This window comes from Rattus norvegicus, chromosome 14 (assembly GCF_036323735.1).
Source record: "Rattus norvegicus strain BN/NHsdMcwi chromosome 14, GRCr8, whole genome shotgun sequence".
Lineage (NCBI taxonomy): Eukaryota > Metazoa > Chordata > Mammalia > Rodentia > Muridae > Rattus > Rattus norvegicus.
Genome location: NC_086032.1, coordinates 13,109,483 through 13,130,435, shown reverse-complemented (window position 1 = coordinate 13,130,435; position 20,953 = coordinate 13,109,483). Strand labels below are relative to the sequence as shown.

Below are 20,953 nucleotides of genomic sequence, written 5' to 3'. Positions count from 1 at the left end.
GACTCCTACAGTTCCTGGTGAAAAGTCAGGAACCATCTTGGACATCAATAAGAAAAGCTGGCCTTCAGTCCAGAGTTGGTAAAGCATTTGGCCTTCAAGTGTGAGACCTGAGTTCAATCCTTGGCACTCACATAAAAAGACAGATGTACTTATAATTCCAGTGCTGAGACGTGAAAGCAGGAAGGTCCCTAGGGCTTGTTAGCCAGCCATCCTAGTCTAGTTGGTAAGCCCCAGTGAGAGACCTTGCCTGAGAAAAAAGATAGATGACTCTTGGAGAACAACACCTGAGGCTGACCTCTTGCCCCTACATGTATACAAGCATGAACACACACACACACACACACACACACACACACACACACACACACGAGAGAGAGAGAGAGAGAGAGAGAGAGAGAGGGAAAGAGGGAGAGAGAGAGAGAGAGAGAGAGAGAGAGAGAGAGAGAGAGAGAGAGTGTTTCATAGTTGAATTAGCCCTTCCTTCAAACTTAGGTTCAACCCAAAGGCTAACCTTTCTCGTGCATAAAGAAATCCCAAATGATCCGACTCCACAAGATTGAGGGTGGCAGAAGGCTCAGTGGTTCAGAGCAGTGTCCACTCTTGCATAGAACTGGAGTTCAGTTCCTAGCATCTGCTTTGAAGGGTTCAGAATTGCTCATAATTCCAGCCCCAAGGGATCCAGTGCTTGTTTGTAGCCTCCAAGGGCATCTGCACACACGTGCACATATCCAAATATAGAGGAAAGGAAAGCATTGGACAGGTAAATCCATCCTGCTCGGCAGCCTTCCAGTGTCTCAAAGAGCATCTTACCTAAGACCGCACAGGCAAGACGAAACTTCCCGAGAAAGGATAGAGATGAAAAAAAAAAATCTAAAATATTCCGTAACACACTAAGATGATACAAAATTAATAACTGCTCTCAATTTCCCGTTATTTTATCTTCTTCTCTGACAGCATCCTGACCTTCTTCTCCTCATGAAATTTGAACGGGGTCAGGGGGGTGGGGGAAATACTATTTCTATTGGGAAAGAGTTGTATTTGAAAATATATTGAGTTAAGAAAGCTTGTTCCTAAACTAATTCTACTGACTGAGATAAATTTTGAGAACTTAGCAAAAATCTGGTGTGGGAGTACTGACGTAGATGTCCTAATACCCAGAATCAATATACTTAAGGAATAGCTAAATGAGATGCACTGAAAGCCTTAAAAATGTGTAGCTTGTAACTAATAAGGTTGTTTATGGAATTGGTTCATAGATATTTATCGAATATTTGCTATGTCTTAGTCCCATCATAAATTGTGAAAATTTCTATTTTAAAAGCTTTACTTTAAAACACTCTTTGCACTTTCATGCCATGTTGTAAGCTTGGGCACCATACATTTCTCTTGTATGTACAGGAGCCCAAATCAATTCCTTTGTCTCAAATGTGGCTCAGAGGTAAATGCTGGCTGATCTTTATGGCTGCCAACCATTAGGCTGTGGTATTATGAACCGTTCTTTCCGGTTGCTATCAGCTATTTCCTTAGGAGTCTGATCCTTGGAGTGATTCTCACTTGCTTTTATTTTCCTGCCCACGTTTCCTCAGCCCCCACCATCGAGTTTGAAGAAGCTGCACACCAAGTCCGGGAACCTGCAGGGCCGGATGCCACTGCAGTTCTGAGCGTCAAGGTCATCCGCAGAGGCGATCAAAACAGGACCTCTAAGATCCGATGCAGCACTCGAGATGGCTCTGCCCAGTCTGGTGTGGATTATTACCCCAAGAGCAGAGTCCTGAAATTCAGTCCCGGTAATTGAGTGCCAACTTCAGTCTCTGGGTTTTCTTTCCTTTTCTTCGTTTCTTTCGTTTTTAATTGTTGTTTGTTTTGGTTTTACGTCCACATTTATAAATATATATATATATATATATATTTATATATATATGTGTGTGTACATATATATATATATATATATAAAACAATGGATCTTATTGTGATGTTTTTATGCCTGTATATAATGTATTTTGACCTTATTCCCTCCCCCAATGCCCTCTCTTGTCTTTCTTGTTCCCAAAGCTCCCCATCCCCTTCCCAGCATGTCCAATTTATAGGGTTTTCTTTTTCTTTTGTTGTTGTTGTTTTGAGATAAGAGTTTCTCTGCATGGCCCTGGCTGTCCCAGAGCTTGCTCTGTAGACCAGGCTGGCCATGAACTCACAGAGATCCACCTACCTCTGCCTCCCTAGTGCTGGGATTTAAGGTATGTGCCACCAACTACCCAGTTGGGGTTTTCCTAATGGAGAGGTAAATGTCTTACATTTGAATAAAGGATCGTGGTGAGATGTTGAATTAGAATATAATACTTTCAATAATATCCTGTCTCTGCGGGTTCCCAGACTTGGTATGAGGCTTCCTCAAACTCAATGGTAGGGGCTAAGGAATTGTGTGCAATCTTCCATTTACTAAATATGTATCTGAGATTCTGGGTAATGTTTTAGTAGTTTAAAAAATAAAAACACTTATCCAGAGAACACGCTGAACATTTGTGTTCATGTGAAATGATTTTTGTTAGCCTGTTATTTAGTTGAATGAAAATAACACTTTATTTTAAATACAGATACAACAAAAACATATACACCGTGCAGTACATGGTTAAAAAAATGCTATGCTGGGCCCTTTAGGACTTACTGAAATCTGGAAGACACAATCCCAATATACAAATGGCTTTAGATCTACTGAGAAATAGCGTATTCAGTAATAAGCTTAAAAACTTTTATTCTGGAGACAAAATCAGTAATGGGTTCGGCAAGAGGGAAAAACAAGAATCATAAGCAGAAATTTGACTGTCTGATATATTGATTTGATAGAGCAGTGCTTATTAACCTTATGGGTGTTGAATGACCCTTTCACAGAGTCACCTAAGACCATCTGTATATCAGCTTTTTACATTACGATTCATAACAGCAAAATTACAGTTATGAAGTATCAACACAAGTAATCTTACGGTTTATGAGGAACTATATTAAAGGGACACAGCATTAGGAAGGTTGAGAACCATTGTAATAGGAGAAATGGGTCAAGCAGATGGCAAGTTGCATTGTATCTCGTTGTTGTTTTAATAGAACTTCCTGGGAAAAAACCACTAAGTGGCTACTGTAGATCCTGGTACCATTTGCAGTGTAACCAGCAAGGGATCACTGTTTGTACCTCTTCAGAGACATCTTGACAAGTGTCTCAGAGGCTCACCTACACCTCTGACATCTCACGGGAACTTTAAAGGGCTTTCAGCTCTGTCCTAGTGAGGGTTACTATCGCTATGATGAAACACCAGGACCAAAAGCAGCTGGGGAGGAAAGGGTCTGTTTGGTTTACACTTCTACACCGTAGTCCGTCACTGGAGGAAGCCAGGGCAGGGACTCAAATAGGGCTGGAACTGATGCAGAGGTCATGGAGGGATGCTGCTTACTGACTGGCTGCCCAGCCATGCTTTCTTATAGACCACGAGCCCAAGGATGACCACCCATAATGGGTAGATCTTCCTCCACCAATCGCTAACTGAGAAAATGCACTACAGGCCTGCCTGCAGCCAGATCTTTGGAGGCATTTTCTCAACTGAGGCTCCCTCCTCTCCAGTGACTTTAGCTTGTGTCAAGTTGACATCAAACCAGCCAACACGAATTCCATCTCTGGCATGTCCATTAGGTGTTTGCTGGAAGGGTAGCTCCAGCCTCCACATCTCTATCATGTCTCCTTCAGACCTCCTTACGCTCTTTGTTCTGTTTAAGGTTTAGAGGAGCGTAAGTCAGAAGGAGCATGAACCAGATGTGAGAAGGAGGGGAGGAGAGGTCCTTACTGCCATGCACGTAACAAAAGATGGGGTGAATATCTAAAGCCTTTGCCTGCCTCCCCCGAGCATCCCACTCCCTGTTCTTATCTTTGCAAAGCCTGACCTTTTAGCCTTTTAACCTCTGTCTCTTGGGGCACAGCTTGGAGGGCATTGGTGTACAAGCCTCACAGCCACACGAGAGTGCATGTGTATGTCTAAAGAGGGAAGAAAAATTAAGCAAAAAGAAAAAAAAGTGTGACCAGAATGAAGTGTACTTTGGATCATAGATTTTTATTATAGCCAGCCTGTGTCAGGCAGGGGCCATTAATCCTTGTATGGTGTTGAATAGCAAACCTGTGGTGCAGAGTCGCTACCACACGTAGACTCTGGTCTGTAAAACAGATAATTCACTCAAGACAGCTCTGCAGTGATTAGTGGTTGCTGTATTTATGAGAAACCCCTGAACGGACAGGGCATATTGAACATAATGTCCTGGCCGTGTCATCCTCCACTCTCTTGAGTGTCCCCCTGACAAGGCGCTTCCTCTCGTTTTGTTCTTGCTGAAGGCGTGGATCACATCTTCTTCAAAGTCGAGATCCTGTCCAATGAGGATCGAGAATGGCACGAATCCTTTTCTCTAGTCCTTGGCCCGGACGATCCAGTGGAAGCAGTGCTTGGGGATGTGACTACTGCTACAGTGACAATTCTAGACCAAGAGGCAGCAGGGAGTCTCATATTGCCGGCACCACCCATCGTGAGTTGCTTGATCCAAAGGACGGCTGGTGTTGTGTCTCAGTGGCCAGTGGATGACAACAGGAGACGAGATGGATCCCAGTGTGCCCCGCTTCTTTGTGCTTCGTGGCACTCAGCCAAAGTCATCTCTTTCTGCCACTTCCTCATACAGAGGACATTGGGCCATGTGTAGAGGCATTTCTCCTTGGTATATCTCTTACACAGGGTCCATCTGGTGGGTAGAATCCACAGGTTCTGTGAACCCCCTTCAGTGTAGAGCGTGGCCCCCAACAACAAAAGGTAGTTATTTGGTACAAATGCTAACACTGCTGAGGGTAGAGAAACGTGTTCCTGATACAAAACCAAGCTATTCCCACGGTGATCTGACAAAGGAAATATCATTCAGTTGATCTTCGCATTGCTTTGGTGAGAAGAGGAAGAAATAATGCTACACATGTCTGTTATCCTGCGTACTTCCCACACGTAGGATATACATGCACAGATGTGGAGGATGTTTCTCAGTTTGGGAGGCACAGAATGAATGCAATAACCTTACCCTTAAGGAGAAAATGCCCAAAGTCACCAGTAGATACTGAATCCATGACTCAAGTAATCAAGTAACCTCCCTTAACTAATCTTTTAGAGGAGATGACTATTTCAAAATTTATCTCTTACTTGACCGTGAAACAAACACCTTTTTATTTTTTCCTATTTTGGGCAAGTGTGTCTCTATGCACCATTAGCAATTTAATGCACCCCTAAATTAGCAGCCGCCGTTAGTAACAGAATTTGGATTCCAGTGCGTAAAAGAGGATAGAGTTTGTTTTCCCATAAGAGATAAGGCTCTGGTTTCAGAGCGAAGTCAGTGGGATAATAAAGCTTCTGACAGATTCCCTCCCGCTCACGGCTTCGCTCATGGCTTCGTCTTTGCCTCGTAAAGAAGGTCCTGGATTACAGGACCCCTGTGAAGAGTCATGAGGGTCTTGGGGAAGGGTGTGGTAGTCTCTCATCTTTGCGTTCCTCAGCCCAGCCTGAAGCTGTGCTGCTTTTTCCTAGGTAGTCACTCTTGCTGACTACGATCATGTGGAAGAGCTGTCAAAGGAAGGCGTCAAGAAAGCCCCATCCCCAGGCTACCCGCTAGTTTGTGTCACGCCCTGTGACCCCCACTACCCCAGGTATGCTGTCATGAAGGAGCGATGCAGCGAGGCTGGTATTAACCAAACGTCTGTGCAGTTCAGCTGGGAGGTGGCTGCGCCCACCGACGGCAATGGGGCTCGGTCTCCCTTTGAGACCATCACGGACAGCACACCATTCACCAGCGTCAACCACAAGGTGAGTCAGGCTCATCCCTGGGGAGGGGAAGAGCTGGTGTAGCTCTAGCCTGTCAAATTCTGTGAGGTCTGTGTATGGTGTCTGGAATAAGACAATACTAATTTGTTAGGAAAGGTAATAGATGTTAGGAAAGCTAACAGTGTAGTAGGAAGAGGCTAAGCAGTCACCTCTTGGCGTCTTTACAAACCCCACGTCTGACGACCTTTCAGCCACTTAATAGGGAGGAGCTCTTTGACCTCTCTCAGTCACCTGATCTGTAAAATAATATGTCTTCCATATTCAGCCACCTGACAAGATCACTGACAAATAGTGTTTATAAATGCTTAAGCAAGTCCAGGATGCCAAGTGGGTACCATTAGGTGATTCCTTTTTATGTATTTTTTTAATCACGAAGTAAGTATTTGGGTGTGTACTTCTTGAGGATGGCCGCAGGCACAAATCTTCAGATAGCCAGCAGACGAATGGCACACAGTAGGGAGTGAATTTCAAACCGAGGGATAGACCACTTACTGTGTGGTCTGTGCTTTGCAAAAGCATTTGGGAAGACATGGGAAACATCTCCTAGGGCAGTTTTCTTTTTTTCAAAGAGCAGATTCCACCCCCACCTTCCACCCACCGGAGAGCAGTCAGTGACTACTGATGTTTGTCCAAACGTGGGAGAAGTGCCCCGTAGCAGATTTCCTCGTACATCAATGATGTCGGTGTTTTTTGTTTTTTTTTTTTTGAAAGAGACATCAAGGCAGTTTAGACTCAGGCTCAACACAGACTTGAACCGTCTAGCACGCTTTCCTAACTAGTTTCAGGCCTTCAACATTACTTTCAGACTATACTCTTTGAGGAGTCCAATAGGACAGGGTCACTCGTAGCTATCGTCTTTAACACAACTTGCTCACAAAGGCTGGGAAGTCTATTCTTTTGCAATGTATGCAAATTTTTTCCATCTTTATTAACTTGAGTATTTCTTATTTACATTTCAATTGTTATTCCCTTTCCGGGTTTCCAGGCCAACATCCCCCTAGCCCCTCCCCCTCCCCTTTCTATATGTCTATATGGGTGTTCCCCTCCCCATCCTCCCCCCATTACCACCTCCCCCCAACAATCACGTTCACTGGGGGTTCAGTCTTGGCAGGACCAAGGGCCTCCCCTTCCACTGGTGCTCTTAATAGGCTATTCATTGCTACCTATGAGGTTGGAGCCCAGGGTCACTCCATGTATAGTCTTTGGGAAGTGGCTTAGTCCCTGGATGCTCTGGTTGGTTGGCATTGTTGTTCATATGGGATCTCAAGCCCCTTCAAGCTCAGTCCTTTCTCTGATTCCTTCGACGGGGGTCCCGTTCTCAGTTCAGTGGTTTGCTGCTGGCATTCGCCTAGGTATTTGCCATATTCTGGCTGTGTCTCTCAAATTTAAATGACCTGTATTACTAAGAACGTAAGAGCCTAGGAAGCGCAAGGCCCTGGGTTCAGTCCCCAGCTCCGGAAAAAAAAAAAAAAAAGAACGTAAGAGCCTGAGAGATGCTTATGAGATTGAGCTCTCGCCGCACACACGTGAGAACCCGAGTCCGAATCCCAAGAGCGCACATAGAGCTGAGCATGGTGGTACATCATGTCGGTTATCCTGTGGTAAGGTGGGTGGTAGAAACGAGAGAAATCCCGGAAGCTTGCAGTCGGGGAGTCTGCAAGGCGGTGGCAAACAACAGAGAGACCCTGCCTTAAAGAAGGTGGAAGACGAGAACCCAGAACCCAGAACCCAATATGTCAGTACACACGTATACGTACATACACACACACACACACACACACACACACACACACACACACACACGCACGCACGCACACACACAGAGACAGACAGACAGGCAGACAAACAGACAGACAGAAAACCCCTTAAAGTAAGATTTAACAGCTTATTATATTGTACGGATCTAATTCCATTGCAACAGAACCTTATATTTGAGCCAAAAAAAAATATATTTTTTAAAGTAGGTACTAAATTCACAGTGCTTTGACTCTACCTCATCTCCTGCCATGAACCAGTGACTGACGCTCTGTCCCCCGTTTCCTTTGCTTTATGGTCACTTCTTCAATTATTTATTTAGTACCATTGTGTTTATGCATTTTTTTGAAACATGCCTAACATCCCTCCCAGACTAAGTCCATTTATAAATAAATAAAGAGGTGGCAGCTAATTAAAAAGGTTTAATGGGAAAATCGTCTTTAATTTTTAATGGACTTCAATGAAAATTGTTTCCACGGGAGGAATTTCTACATTCGTGCGATTGCTTGGTGGGAGGTCTGAGGCCCACAGAACTACTAATTAATTTCTCTGACCTGTACTACCCACGTGCGCACACAGCGCCTGACATGCCAGGTGACAGGGACCGATACCGCCTCTCAGCTACCCTTCTCCTCTTGCTCCTGCACATCTGAAAATGCGAAGGCATCAGAGAAAGACTTTCAGAGGCCAAGGGGTGTCAGAGGCCAGGTTCTCTGCCACTAGCTTGTACGGCAGGCAGACCTCTGCAAGGATGTGGGGAGCCATGGCCGTCTCTCCACTTGTCACTCAGAAAGGGCTCACTGCCTGACACAAAAGCCAGGATGCTTTCAGCAGGTTTCTACAAAAAGATGAAACTTTAATGGGCATCTGATTGGCCAAGATCGGGAACTAACCCCTCCAGTCAGCCTCCCTGATCGGCCAGTAGTGGGAGGACATCTGGGCGCGATTGGGAAGGAGAAAACTGTTAGTGTTGGGGTGACAAGAAAAGAACGTGTTTCTTTGAGGGGCAACCTGCAGCCTGCACGGGAGAGTTTTGAGGTTGGCACATCACTGGCCAGATATCTTAGCCTCTTCCTTGCACTCTTGAGAGGCTGATTCCAAACCAGTAGAGTCATTAGAGAAGGGAGTGAAGGCTTTTCCCCCCCAAAGACAAGGAATTACATGCCATGTGTCTAGGCCTTAACCCCATTGCAGCCCATTCTCTGCAACAGAAGCTTGGTTGAGGCCAGTGAGTCTTGGGGGAAGATGTGAGAAACAGGTATGTCGTCCTTATGTAAACCTCAAGTCTAAGGAGAGCAACACACTTACGGTAGACTGTCTTCTGGTGCTTACTCCATCTCTTCTTACTCGTTTTCTATCGTATCCCTTCAGACTACCTGTATTTACTGCTCTGACCCTAGTGCCTGATTCATGGTGGATATCATTGACCACATGATAAATGAACAGATGGGTGGGTGGGTGGATGGATGGATGGATGGATGGATGGATGGGTGGATGGAAGGAAGGATGGATGGATTCATGGATAGATGGATGGATGGATGGATGCATGGAGAGATGGATGGATGGATGCATGGAAAGAAGAAAGGAAGGAAGGATTGATCATGGATAGATGCATGGATGGATAGATGCATGAATGGATGGATAGATGGATGCATGGATAGATGCATGGAGAGATGGATGGATGGATGCATGGAGAGATGGATGGATGGATAGATGCATGGAGAGATGGATGGACGGATGGATGGATGGATAGATGGATGCATGCATGCATGCATGGATGGATGGATAGATTCATGGAGAGGTGGATGGATGGATGTATGAATGGAAGGAAGGGTTGATTCATGGATAGATGCATGGATGGATAGATGCATGGATGGATAGATGCATGGATGGATAGATGCATGGAGAGATGGATGGACGGATGGATGGATGGATGGGTGGATGGATAGATGATTGATGCATGCATGGATGGATAGATGCATGGAGAGATGGATGGATGGGTGGGTGGATGGATGGATGGATGGGTGGATGGATGGATGGATGGGTGGATGGTTGGATGGATGGATGGATGGATGGATGGATGGGTGGATGGATGGATAGATGCATAGATGGATGGATGGATAGATGCATAGATGGATGGATAGATGATTGATGCATGCATGGATGGATAGATGCATGGAGAGATGGATGGATGGATGGATGGATGGATGGATGGATGGATGGGCAGATGCATGGAGAGATGGATGGATGGATGGATAGATGCATGGAGAGATGGATGGACGGATGGATGGATGGATGGGTGGATGGATAGATGATTGATGCATGCATGGATGGATAGATGCATGGAGAGATGGATGGATGGGTGGGTGGATGGATGGATGGATGGGTGGATGGATGGATGGATGGGTGGATGGTTGGATGGATGGATGGATGGATGGATGGATGGGTGGATGGATGGATAGATGCATAGATGGATGGATGGATAGATGCATAGATGGATGGATAGATGATTGATGCATGCATGGATGGATAGATGCATGGAGAGATGGATGGATGGATGGATGGATGGATGGATGGATGGATGGATGGGCAGATGCATGGAGAGATGGATGGATGGATGGATGGATGGATGGATGGATGGGCAGATGCATGGAGAGATGGATGGATGGATGGATGGATGGATGGATGGATGGATGGGCAGATGCATGGAGAGATGGATGGACGGATGGATGGATGGATGGATGCATGCATGCATGCATGCATGCTTGGATAGATTCATGGAGAGGTGGATGGGTGGATGCATGAATGGAAGGAAGGATTGATTCATGGATAGATGGATGGATGGATGGATGGATAGATGGATGGATGGATGGATGGATGGATGGATGGACGGATGGATGGATGGACAGATGCATGGAGAGATGGATGGATGGATAGACAGATGCATGGAGAGATGGATGGATGGATGGATGGATGGATGGATGGATGGATGGACAGATGCACGGAGAGATGGATGGATGGATGGATGGATGGATGGATGGATGGATGGATGGATGGGCAGATGCATGGAGAGATGGATGGACGGATGGATGGATGCATGCATGCATGCATGCATGCATGGATAGATTCATGGAGAGGTGGATGGGTGGATGCATGAATGGAAGGAAGGATTGATTCATGGATAGATGGATGGATGGATGGATGGATGGATGGATGGATGGATGGACAGATGCACGGAGAGATGGATGGATGGATGGATGGATGGATGGATGGATGGATGGATGGGCAGATGCATGGAGAGATGGATGGATGGATGGATGGATGGATGGATGGATGGATGGATGGATGGATGGATGGACAGATGCACGGAGAGATGGATGGATGGATGGATGGATGGATGGATGGATGGATGGATGGATGGGCAGATGCATGGAGAGATGGATGGATGGCCTCCATAGCTAACTGTATCATACCCATCAGATATAAAGATGTGGTTATGCAAAATATTCCTGTCTGTGGTACTTTATCTTTCCTACAGGTCCTAGACAGCATTTACTTCAGCCGGAGGTTCCATGTGCGATGTGTGGCCAAGGCTGTGGACAAGGTGGGCCATGTAGGGACCCCGTTGAGGAGCAATGTTGTTACCATTGGAACCGACAGTGCTATCTGCCACACCCCAGTAGTGGCTGGGACAGCTCGAGGCTTCCAGGCACAGTCCTTCATCGCGACCTTGAAGTACTTGGACGTCAAACACAAAGAACATCCGAACAGGTCAGGCGTGGATTTCAACTCTCCTTATGTGTTTTTCAGCTGGGATGGGTCAGTGAAAGATGCTTCTGTGAAATTAAATAGTGGTAATTAAAGCTTCAGAAGTAAAGCTCTCTTTAAAGGCCCCTTGTGGTCGGTCTGGCCCCTCACCCATCTTCCTAGGCTGATCTATCTCCCCTGCTTTCCACCTGCCCCGGCAGCTGCAGAGAATCACTTTACTCTCCAAGGACTTCAAACTCTAAGTCCTCCTGCTCTGTAGTGTGGTGCCCACAGCCTCTCTTCTGGGAACACTTGGAACATATCCTCCAACCTGACTTACAGGTCCCTCTGATGCCCATCTATGCTTCTGTCAGAGAGTTATTATTCTTAGTAACCATGTGGTATATGGTCGATGGTAAAAACCTTTACGGGAGGGATCAGGACTACTTATTGTGCATCTCCTGCATCTACTTCAGGGCTTGTAGTCCTCTTGCCCTACTTGCTGAATAGAAGCTGAGCTAACGAGTAATAACCATCATAACTGCAAGTCGCTGGACTCATTTTTTCCTCTGCCACCGTCATTTTAATTCCATTCTTTAGCATGACAGAAGGGATTTCCCCCATGTCATACATATTCAGTAAGCTTCACAGAATTTAAGCATTTACCTTTGTGAACATCTGAGTGGGTCCAAGCATATGCAAATCTTTGTGCCAAAAGAATGCAGTTTACTTTTTTGTTTAGCAGCAGTAACAGAGGTAAAGAGTCATGCTCTTCACATCCCAAGTCTGGATTCCCCTGGAAAAAAAAAGAATGAACTTACAGACAAGCTTTAGAAATTCAAAGCCCACTCTCAATGAGCTTTGTGAAAATTTAAACTTGTGCAACGAAAACAAATGCAGCCCATAAGTACAACTCTGCTTGCGTCCCAGACTTGAGCCGGTATTTATTAAGTTCATATTTTATTTTGAGTTGTGTTCTACATGCACTGCAGGGACAAAAGCAATGAAGGAAATGGTCCTTGTCCTCAGAGTGGGGAGGCGAGATAGGCAGGCTGGGAGCATGCAAGAAATAGCAGCCAGTATACATAAGTTACAGACAAAGGCTTCCCAGGACTGAGGAAAGGCTGCTGCAGCATGAGGGTGGTCAGAATAGAATGCAAGGTGTTGGGGGGACTTGAAAGGAAAGAGGCAAGGGATGGCTATTTTTAGATGGAGAGAGACACCGTGGTTAGTAGGATCTCCTGGCTGGATGAAGAAACTGACTTGAAATTTTAAGAATTCAACCATCTTATTTCCCATTATCCTATTACTAAAGTAAATGCTTAAAATCCTATAAGCAGGCTAGGGAGGTGGCTCAGTGGCCAAAGCACTCAGCACACAAGTGTGAGGACTTGAGTTCAGATCCTTAGACTCCGTGTTAAAAACTGAGCGGTTGTGGAAGCCACTTGTCATCCCAGCACTCGGAAGTCGAAGACTGGCTTACCAGGGGAACCTGGCCAGCTAGGCTGCTAGAACCAGTGAGCTTCCAGGCTTGAAGTGGAGTGAGATACAGGATGACACCTGAAGTCAGCTTCCAGCTTCCTGCTTCCTCAAGGGCCCATGAAGACCCATGTGCATGTGCAGTCACACATATGCAAACATGTATACAGGCAATATACATGACACATACATATAACCATGTCAGTACTCAGTATGCATGGAGACAGAGTGGGGACAGCCGCTGCATTGGTCACTAAGCTTAGCTCCTAAAGAGACAAGACTGCGACTCAGGGCAAACTGAAGCTTTAATTTGTGAATGTGATATCACAAGTTCCTGTATAGGGGGAAACCTCTGTACTTCCTGATTGCCGTGAGTCCTGAGGGTCCATTAAGAGTGAAAGCGACCACGTGTGTCTACACTATCATGTTCAGATATAAATCCTGCATAGAAACCGTCAAGGGAGGAAAGGGATTGCTATAATTCACCAGTGAAGACAAATTAGCGATGACAAAGGAGTGGGCCCAGCTGGCGGCTCCCACCCATCCCGCGTTGCTGAACCCTTGTCGGTCCTCTCCCCCAGAATCCACATCTCCGTGCAGATCCCTCACCAGGATGGGATGCTGCCCCTAATCTCGACCATGCCCCTACACAACCTGCACTTCCTGTTGTCGGAATCCATTTACAGACAGCAGCACGTCTGTTCCAACCTAGTCACCGCCCGGGACCTGCGAGGCCTCTCAGGTGAGTCCGCCTCAGTGTAACCGCTTTGGAGGTGGGGCTCGGTGGGGAGGTTTAGACGTTTGATGGTTTCTAGTCCTCAGCTCCATATGATTTTTTCCTTCTTCGAGAGCATCCACACAGAGAGAAAATAACTGAAATCAAGAGGAAAATGAGGGACTTTCGGATACAGTGAACTTAGACTCAGAGTCTATCCTGAATCGTTAGCTGTAGGCCAGTGGTTCTCAACCATCCCAATGCTGCGACCCTTTAATACAGTTCTTCGTGTTGTGGTGACCCCGACCATAAAATTGCTTCATTGCTGCTTCACAACTGTGATTTTGCTACTGTTGTGAATCGTACTATAAATATTTGATATTTCTGATGGTCTATAAATGGGTCATTGGACCCCTCCCCCCCAGGTTGAGAACCAACCACTGTCACAGACCTTAGCAAAGTAGTTTGACCTCTCTCAGCCACTGAGTTCTTATCTGTGGTGTGAAAACAGCCGTCTCTGCAAGGCAGATTGGGGGAGTATTCAAGGTGACGTTAGGTCTAAAATGCCTCCAAGGTAAATATTAGTTAATTCCTCACCTGCAGAAACCATTCTTCGTTTTGTGATTGCTCCCATGATAGCAACATCTTTAGAAAGAGAAAGCGCCGAGCTTAGCTGCTGAAGGATGGATACTCTAGAACGGGGAACTGAGATAAAGGCTAGGGGACATGGTTTTCTTTAAAGATCAACACCTACTTAAAGGTAAGGGGAAGAAGCAGGAAGGGCAGAGGGAAATGCTCTGACCAAGAGCACTGCAGCCTCGAAAAGGGAAATGCTGAAGAGAAATCCCCTCCCTCTCCCCTCCCCTCCCCCTCCCCTCCCCCTTCCCTTCCCCCTCCCCTCCCCCTTCCCTTCCCCTCCCCTTCTCATGCTCCCTCCCCCTCCCTTCCTCACACTCCCTCCCCCTCCCCTCCTCCCACCCCCTCCCCCTGTCACTGGATGGGCCTGTCTCAGCTAGAGCTTGACCTCGGCTGGGCAGCAGCAGCAGATGAGAACGTGAAGAAGCCAACAGCTAAAGGCTGTGCCTCTGTGTTCACCACAGCAGACATTTCGCTCCACAGAAAAGTCCTGTCGGTTTCCATTTACCATGGCAAGAGCACACGCAATGCCTGTCATCCCCTCCCCCTCCCCCACCACCACTTTTCTGCTGATGAATCATTCAACAGTGGTTTTGAAGACAGAAATGCATTTATCTGCGCTTTCATATTCATTAGGTATCAATTTTGGTCGTGGCGGTCTCTGTGCAGTAGAATTAGTTGAGCGCAAATTATTCTCAAACCATTGAACTACATGTGAAAGTTTAATTGGCATGCGTACGTAGGCAATAAAAGAAATGGTGTGATTAAAAACTGAAAATCACTATCTCTCCCCGCTTTAAAAATGTTTAAATCCATCACAGGTCAAGTGAGGTCCCACTCTTGAGGGGACTAAGGGTGGGTTGCTGATGGTAGATGGTCTGAGACGTTCTTAAAGGGACAGTGGCCCATTTAACCCTAGGCAACAGACAGCTCAGCATTGTAGCTCTCTGCCTCTCTGTCTCTTTTGAACTTGACAGCTACTTTTATGACTATAAAAATTATATTCAGGAGCCAGCAAGATGCTCGCCTCAAAGCACGATAACTTGTGTTTAGTCTCTACGGAGAGAACTGACCCCCACAGGTTGTCCTCTGACCCCCGTGCCATGGTCTTACACACACACACACACACACACACACACACACACATTCATGAATGAATGAATGAATGAATGAATGTGAAAATTTTTATTATATCTCAAGTGTCCTAAAACGGCACCGGCATTCAGCTGTCTTCTGTAGTTTAGAACAGGTCACAGCATTTGATCTAGTCATTTTGACCGGTAGCAGGTGAAGTTTAGTCAGACATCATTAGAAAGCTATCTACTAATTAAGATGCCCCCCCCACCTCGAGAGCTCAGAAACCACTGGAGGGAGGAAGAAAGGGAAGTTGGATGTTGCTTTGATGACTTCCCATAAAAACCGTGTTTCAAACTGGCCTTAAAAATGGTTTTTCATACGTGAGTGATCTATATAGCATGGCAATCTCATCAAGACCAGTGGTGAGCCACGGGATGCACAGAAACCCTTGGAAAACCTGCTTTATTCATCTGTGGTGCTGTGCTGTTTGTTCACCCTTGTTCCTGGGTACGTGGGTTTCTTAAAGGAGCAGAGCCCCATTTAACCCCAGGCAACAGACAGCTCAGCGTTGTAGCTCCCTGCCTCTCTCTGTCTCTGTCTCTGTCTCTCTTCTCTTCTCCTCTCTCTCTCTCTCTCTCTCTCTCTCTCTCTCTCTCCCCCTCCCTCCCTCCCTCCATCCCTCCCCCTTTCCTTCTCTGTGTTGGGGGGGGGGGTTCTTGTGTACATGTCTATCGACATATGCGTGCTTGCACATGTATGTAGGCCAAAGTTCAATTACAGATGTCTCCGTCAGTCATTCTCCACATTACTTTTTGAGATAGAATCTGCTCATTAAGCTTTCTGGCTGGCCAGTGAGTTTCAAGCCCTGGGGCATACATACGTGTCTCCACACCTAGCTTTTCTCCCATGGGTGCTGGGTCCCTAATCAGGCCCTCATGGCAGAAGTTGATTATCAGCTCTAAATGCCTCAGCAGCAGCACATAGTCCTCGCTACCCACAGTCCCCAAATGAAAGACACCCACATAGCCTTCTAGTTTAATAAACAGTTCAATGGCTGGGCCACTCCCAAACTTGGGAGTTTGCTAACGCCTCCCCTCTGATACTCCTGAGTTAGTACTTACTAAACTCTATATTCCATATTTAGTGCCCTAGACTCCACTCCAGCTCTTATGTGACTGGTATGCTCTCTCTTCTGCAGCTCTCCAGTCTGAATCTTTCTTAGTCCTTTCCTGGCATAGGGATTCTCCTTTCTCCTTTGATCCCCTTGCCTGCGAATCCTAAATTCCTGCCTCTGTCTCCCTGCCCAGCCATTGGCCTCTGGCAACTTTATTTACCAATCAGAACCAACTTGGGGCAGGGACCCTCTACGTATTACATACCCAAATAACATAATGCTAGCATTAGAGCAAATTCACGACAGACCCTCCTGCATATTCTAAGAGGAACGCTTTACCTGCTAAGCCATGATCTCAGCTCCCAGCAGGCAACTCAGCTCTTTGCAAGGTCTCCTCTTGACCTCACCGGACACTGGGAGTCCAAGGTAGATCTAGCCAAGGCCTCAGTTGGACAGCCCAATGACCTCCCCTTTACCCAGCTCCTGGCGTGCTCAGACCAACTCGCTGCTCCTTGTTTCCCCCACTGCAGAGGCAGGGTTCCTGGATGACGCAGGTCTCCATAGTACTGCCCTGGGCCCTGGCTATGACCGTCCCTTCCAGTTTGACCCAAGTGTACGGGAGCCCAAAACCATCCAGCTGTACAGACACCTGAACCTGAAGAGCTGCGTGTGGACCTTTGATGCATACTACGACATGACAGAGCTCATCGATGTGTGTGGGGGCTCCGTGACTGCTGACTTCCAGGTGGGTTCTCTGGGAGATTGTGCTGCCATGCCAACTCCACTCTAGAAGTGCCTCGGTCAGCAAAATACCCGCTTGTTGTATTTAGCCAGGTAAGGGAATGTTCTTTTTAAGTTCCTTATTAAGGGTCTTGGCTGTATTGTGGTTTAAAGGACCCTGATGTCTTCTAAATCAAATTAATGTATAAAGCAATTACTGGAGCAAGTCATCTGTACAAAAATCTAGTATCTGCTTCTGTAGAAGGATGCGTGATTTTTGCTGTGTGTACTTTGGAAAGTGGAGATTAACGTTTGCCAGTGGGGTTCTTTACATGAATGTCTTCTCTTCCCCACTTGGAATGAGTCAGAATAGCAGGTGTCACACCTCTCAAAGGACGACTCTGAGTTCCAAAACACCACTGGAAGAGTCTACTGTTTCAAACATTCTGATTGTGTGCTTATTCCAAACTCACAACCCCTGCGAAAGCAGATATGTGGGTAGGCATGCGTGTGTGTGTGTGTGTGTGTGTGTGTGTGTGTGTGTGTGTGTGTGTGCACACGCTTACACATTAAACATTCCTGATGGCGGAAGTGTTTCTAGGATGATTCCAAAGGCTCAGAAGAGCAGTTCTGTAAGAGTACCAGGGACTAGGCGGTCTCATAGGACAGTTAATTCTCAAGCTCCATTCCACTTTTGAGCCTGTATCTCGGTGAGAGCCAAAACCTGTTAACTGTTTGGTTTTCATTTCAGAACAAATTTCGTCTCACTAAATGAGAGAATCTGTCAAGAGGTTTTAATCAATTGGGGAGTCTCCTTAATTCAAACGTATATCCCAGCTCCTCTGGTTTTGTGTGAAGCACTGCCCCCTACTGGAGAAAGCTTCAAGGCAGCTGGTGAATTTTGTTTCTGTGAATGCCTGTTGAATGCTGTCAACGGATGCCACAAACCTGGTTGTTCCTTCCCTTGAAAATTAATGTTCAGGTGGCTCTGTGGCATAATGGACAGCGCATTGGACTTCTAGCGATGAAAATTAATGTTCTGTGTTCTCCATGATTTTTTTCTTCAATTCTGCCCATACTATAGTCTTTAAAAAGTCCCACCGACAAGGATTGCTTCTGTCCACTTTTACATTTTAAGACAGAAAATATAGATTACCCCAAGTGTTTCAACATTGTCTGTTTCTTTAAAAGTACTTGAAATTGCTGATTCGTAATTGAAAAATAAAACAACCAGAGAAACTGAACGTAGGCTCTCATTCAGCATTTTTCAAGAAGCACCAGTGGAATTACTGAGGCAATCTGCCTGGATTCCCGTTAAACTGTGACTCATGCTCTCAGCATAAAGCAAGGCGAGAATGCATGATATATTTGTCAGGAAATGTTCTCAAAGATTAGCAAATAACATCTTCTGGGTCGAAGAAAAATAATGAGAGGCAATGAAGGGACATATCCCATAAAAATTGCCCAATAACAAAATAAAATTTCTCTAAACTTACTAACTTAGCTTTTTGTTAGGAAAAGAAATGTATGTACAGAGAAAATATGAATGTTTTTTAGTTAGTAAATTCTCCCATCCATGTGAGCACAGTGCACTGTGAAAGCAGTTACTGGCATACTATATTTTTTCTATCCAGTTCTTTTTCATGGCTTCATAAAACCTATTTCAGTGCACCAAATTAACAACTGTAAGAGGAACCCTTTTAGAAAATAGTGTTCCCTTGGAGGTGTGAACTGTTCTCTTTTAAATCATTTCTCCAAAGGACTGCCTGCACCAGTAAACTCCTGGATCACCTGCAGCCCCTTGCTGTTGGTCAGCTTCCTAAGTGTGATGTCAAAGCCCCTGGCCTTTGTTCCTGAAGCAGGAATATGGTGCTCACTAAGACACCCTGAGTCAAGCACGTGTCCGTTTCAGAGGACCGAACTTTGGTGCTGTTCCAGTGATCAGCATCTCCTAAAGGCCTCGGACCTCTGGCAAACTCTCAGTAAAGCGAGGATGTGCTGACAGATATCAAGCCAGCAAGCTATCCCCCCAGCCCTCGAGACTTCACATTTCCAGGGAATAGCTCTAGAAACTGAAGACTGGAAACAAAGATGGTCCTTACTATTTTTTAGGTCACCTCCTCAGAAAAGCCTTTGAAGGTCACCTCTTCTGAAGAGGTGTCCTGGCCACCTTGTACCCTCTTTATGTTTCAAAGACAAGCTGCGGGTGTAGGCTAGGAATTACTATATGATCCAGTGACCAAGGGAATAGAGAAAAACTGAACTGAGAAGTGATGGCCTTCTGCCCCATCCCTCCCAGAAAAGAAATAAGCCTGTTTCTTGCATACTGTTCGTTTGGCAGGTGAGAGACTCTGCTCAGTCGTTCTTGACAGTGCACGTGCCTCTCTACGTGTCCTACATCTACGTGACAGCCCCCAGGGGCTGGGCCTCCTTAGAGCACCACACTGAGATGGAATTCTCTTTCTTCTATGACACAGTTCTCTGGAGAACAGGTATGCCTTGGAGACGTCTTAACTGCACTACCTCGCATTCAATCACAATAAGCACTGGGCTCTAACGGCAACGGCATTCCTGTGGTCTTTCAGGAAAAAGGAGGGGGATGTTTAACTGGGCTCCAGATAGTATCCTGATCTGCTGTTCTTTTGTTTGGGTTTTTTTCCCATTTCCAATGGGTATCCCATCCCGTTGATTCCATTCCTCCTTGGCTTACCCTTCCTCTGAGGGAGTGATGTCTAAGAGCTTCATGAACATTCTTTAGACAGGTTGTATTTCTAGTAATTGACAATTTTATCCTTTCTTCCCTTACATGGCTTGAGCTCAGCCCGTCCTGTTTGCTTCGTATTCCCTGTGGGAAAATAGCTCGACATTCTCCCATCTGAGCCCAATGGGCCCTTGGACCCTTGGACCCTTGGGCTCATCTCTGCTGCCATTTGCTTGACTTTTGTTTTCTCCTCTTTCGATTGCATTTTATTTAGGTCCTTCTGAGTCCAGTAGACATTGTGCCTATAACTCCACACAGTGGACTTTCTAGAAGGTTTCCTGTCATCTCCATTGGTTAGAGAATAAAATGTATACATCAAGACTTAGGATCCTGGGGCTGGAGAGATGGCTCAGTGGTTAAGAGCACTGACTGCTCTTTCAGAGGTCCTGAGTTCAAATCCCAGCAACCACATGGTGGCTCACGACCATCTGTAATAGGATCTGATGCCCTCTTCTTATGTGTCTGAAGACAGCTACAGTGTACATAATAAATAAATAAATAAATAAATAAATAAATAAATAAATAAATAAATCTTTAAATGAAAGATTTAAACCTTGTTTAAATACCAAGACTTAGGGCCCAATTAGTTCCTATAAGGAAAGGAGAATACAGTATAGAGGAGCTGTAGTGCCTGAAGTTTTAGTGCCACTCTTTTCTGAAAAGGGACATTCTTTGCTTCTGGGGCAAGTGGTACCCACATAAAAAAGCCCCCCTATAAAGACAGTGGACCTTGAAAATACAGAGCCACAAATGAGAGCTACTGACGCATTCGCATTGGCATTCACTCCTGTATGCACGCTCATGTGAATATATAACTAAGTTACATTCACCTAAACACTTGGAGCTCTTTAGAGGGGACCCTGAGACCAATGCTAGGGAGGTCACTATCCAGAAGATGCTCTCCATAGCCTGATTTTGACGTTTTCTGTGTGGTTCCTTGTCCAGGCATCCAGACAGACAGTGTGCTCTCTGCAAGACTTCAGATACTAAGAATCTACATTAGAGAGGATGGCCGTCTCGTCATCGAGTTCAAGACCCATGCCAAATTCAGAGGTAGTTTCAATGCA

General features: G+C 45.8%; 1 protein-coding gene across 2 annotated transcripts in view; it reads left to right on the top strand.

Moving 5' to 3' along the window:
- Positions 1–20,953, top strand: part of Fras1 (Fraser extracellular matrix complex subunit 1) — a 411,526-nt gene that overhangs the window by 376,460 nt on the left and 14,113 nt on the right. For both annotated transcript variants that reach the window (XM_039091669.2, NM_001415086.1), the window contains 8 exon segments: positions 1,587–1,787; positions 4,367–4,554; positions 5,589–5,864; positions 11,176–11,408; positions 13,445–13,605; positions 16,936–17,150; positions 19,467–19,617; positions 20,832–20,939. In XM_039091669.2, coding sequence (XP_038947597.1) covers positions 1,587–1,787; positions 4,367–4,554; positions 5,589–5,864; positions 11,176–11,408; positions 13,445–13,605; positions 16,936–17,150; positions 19,467–19,617; positions 20,832–20,939 — 1,533 coding nt within the window.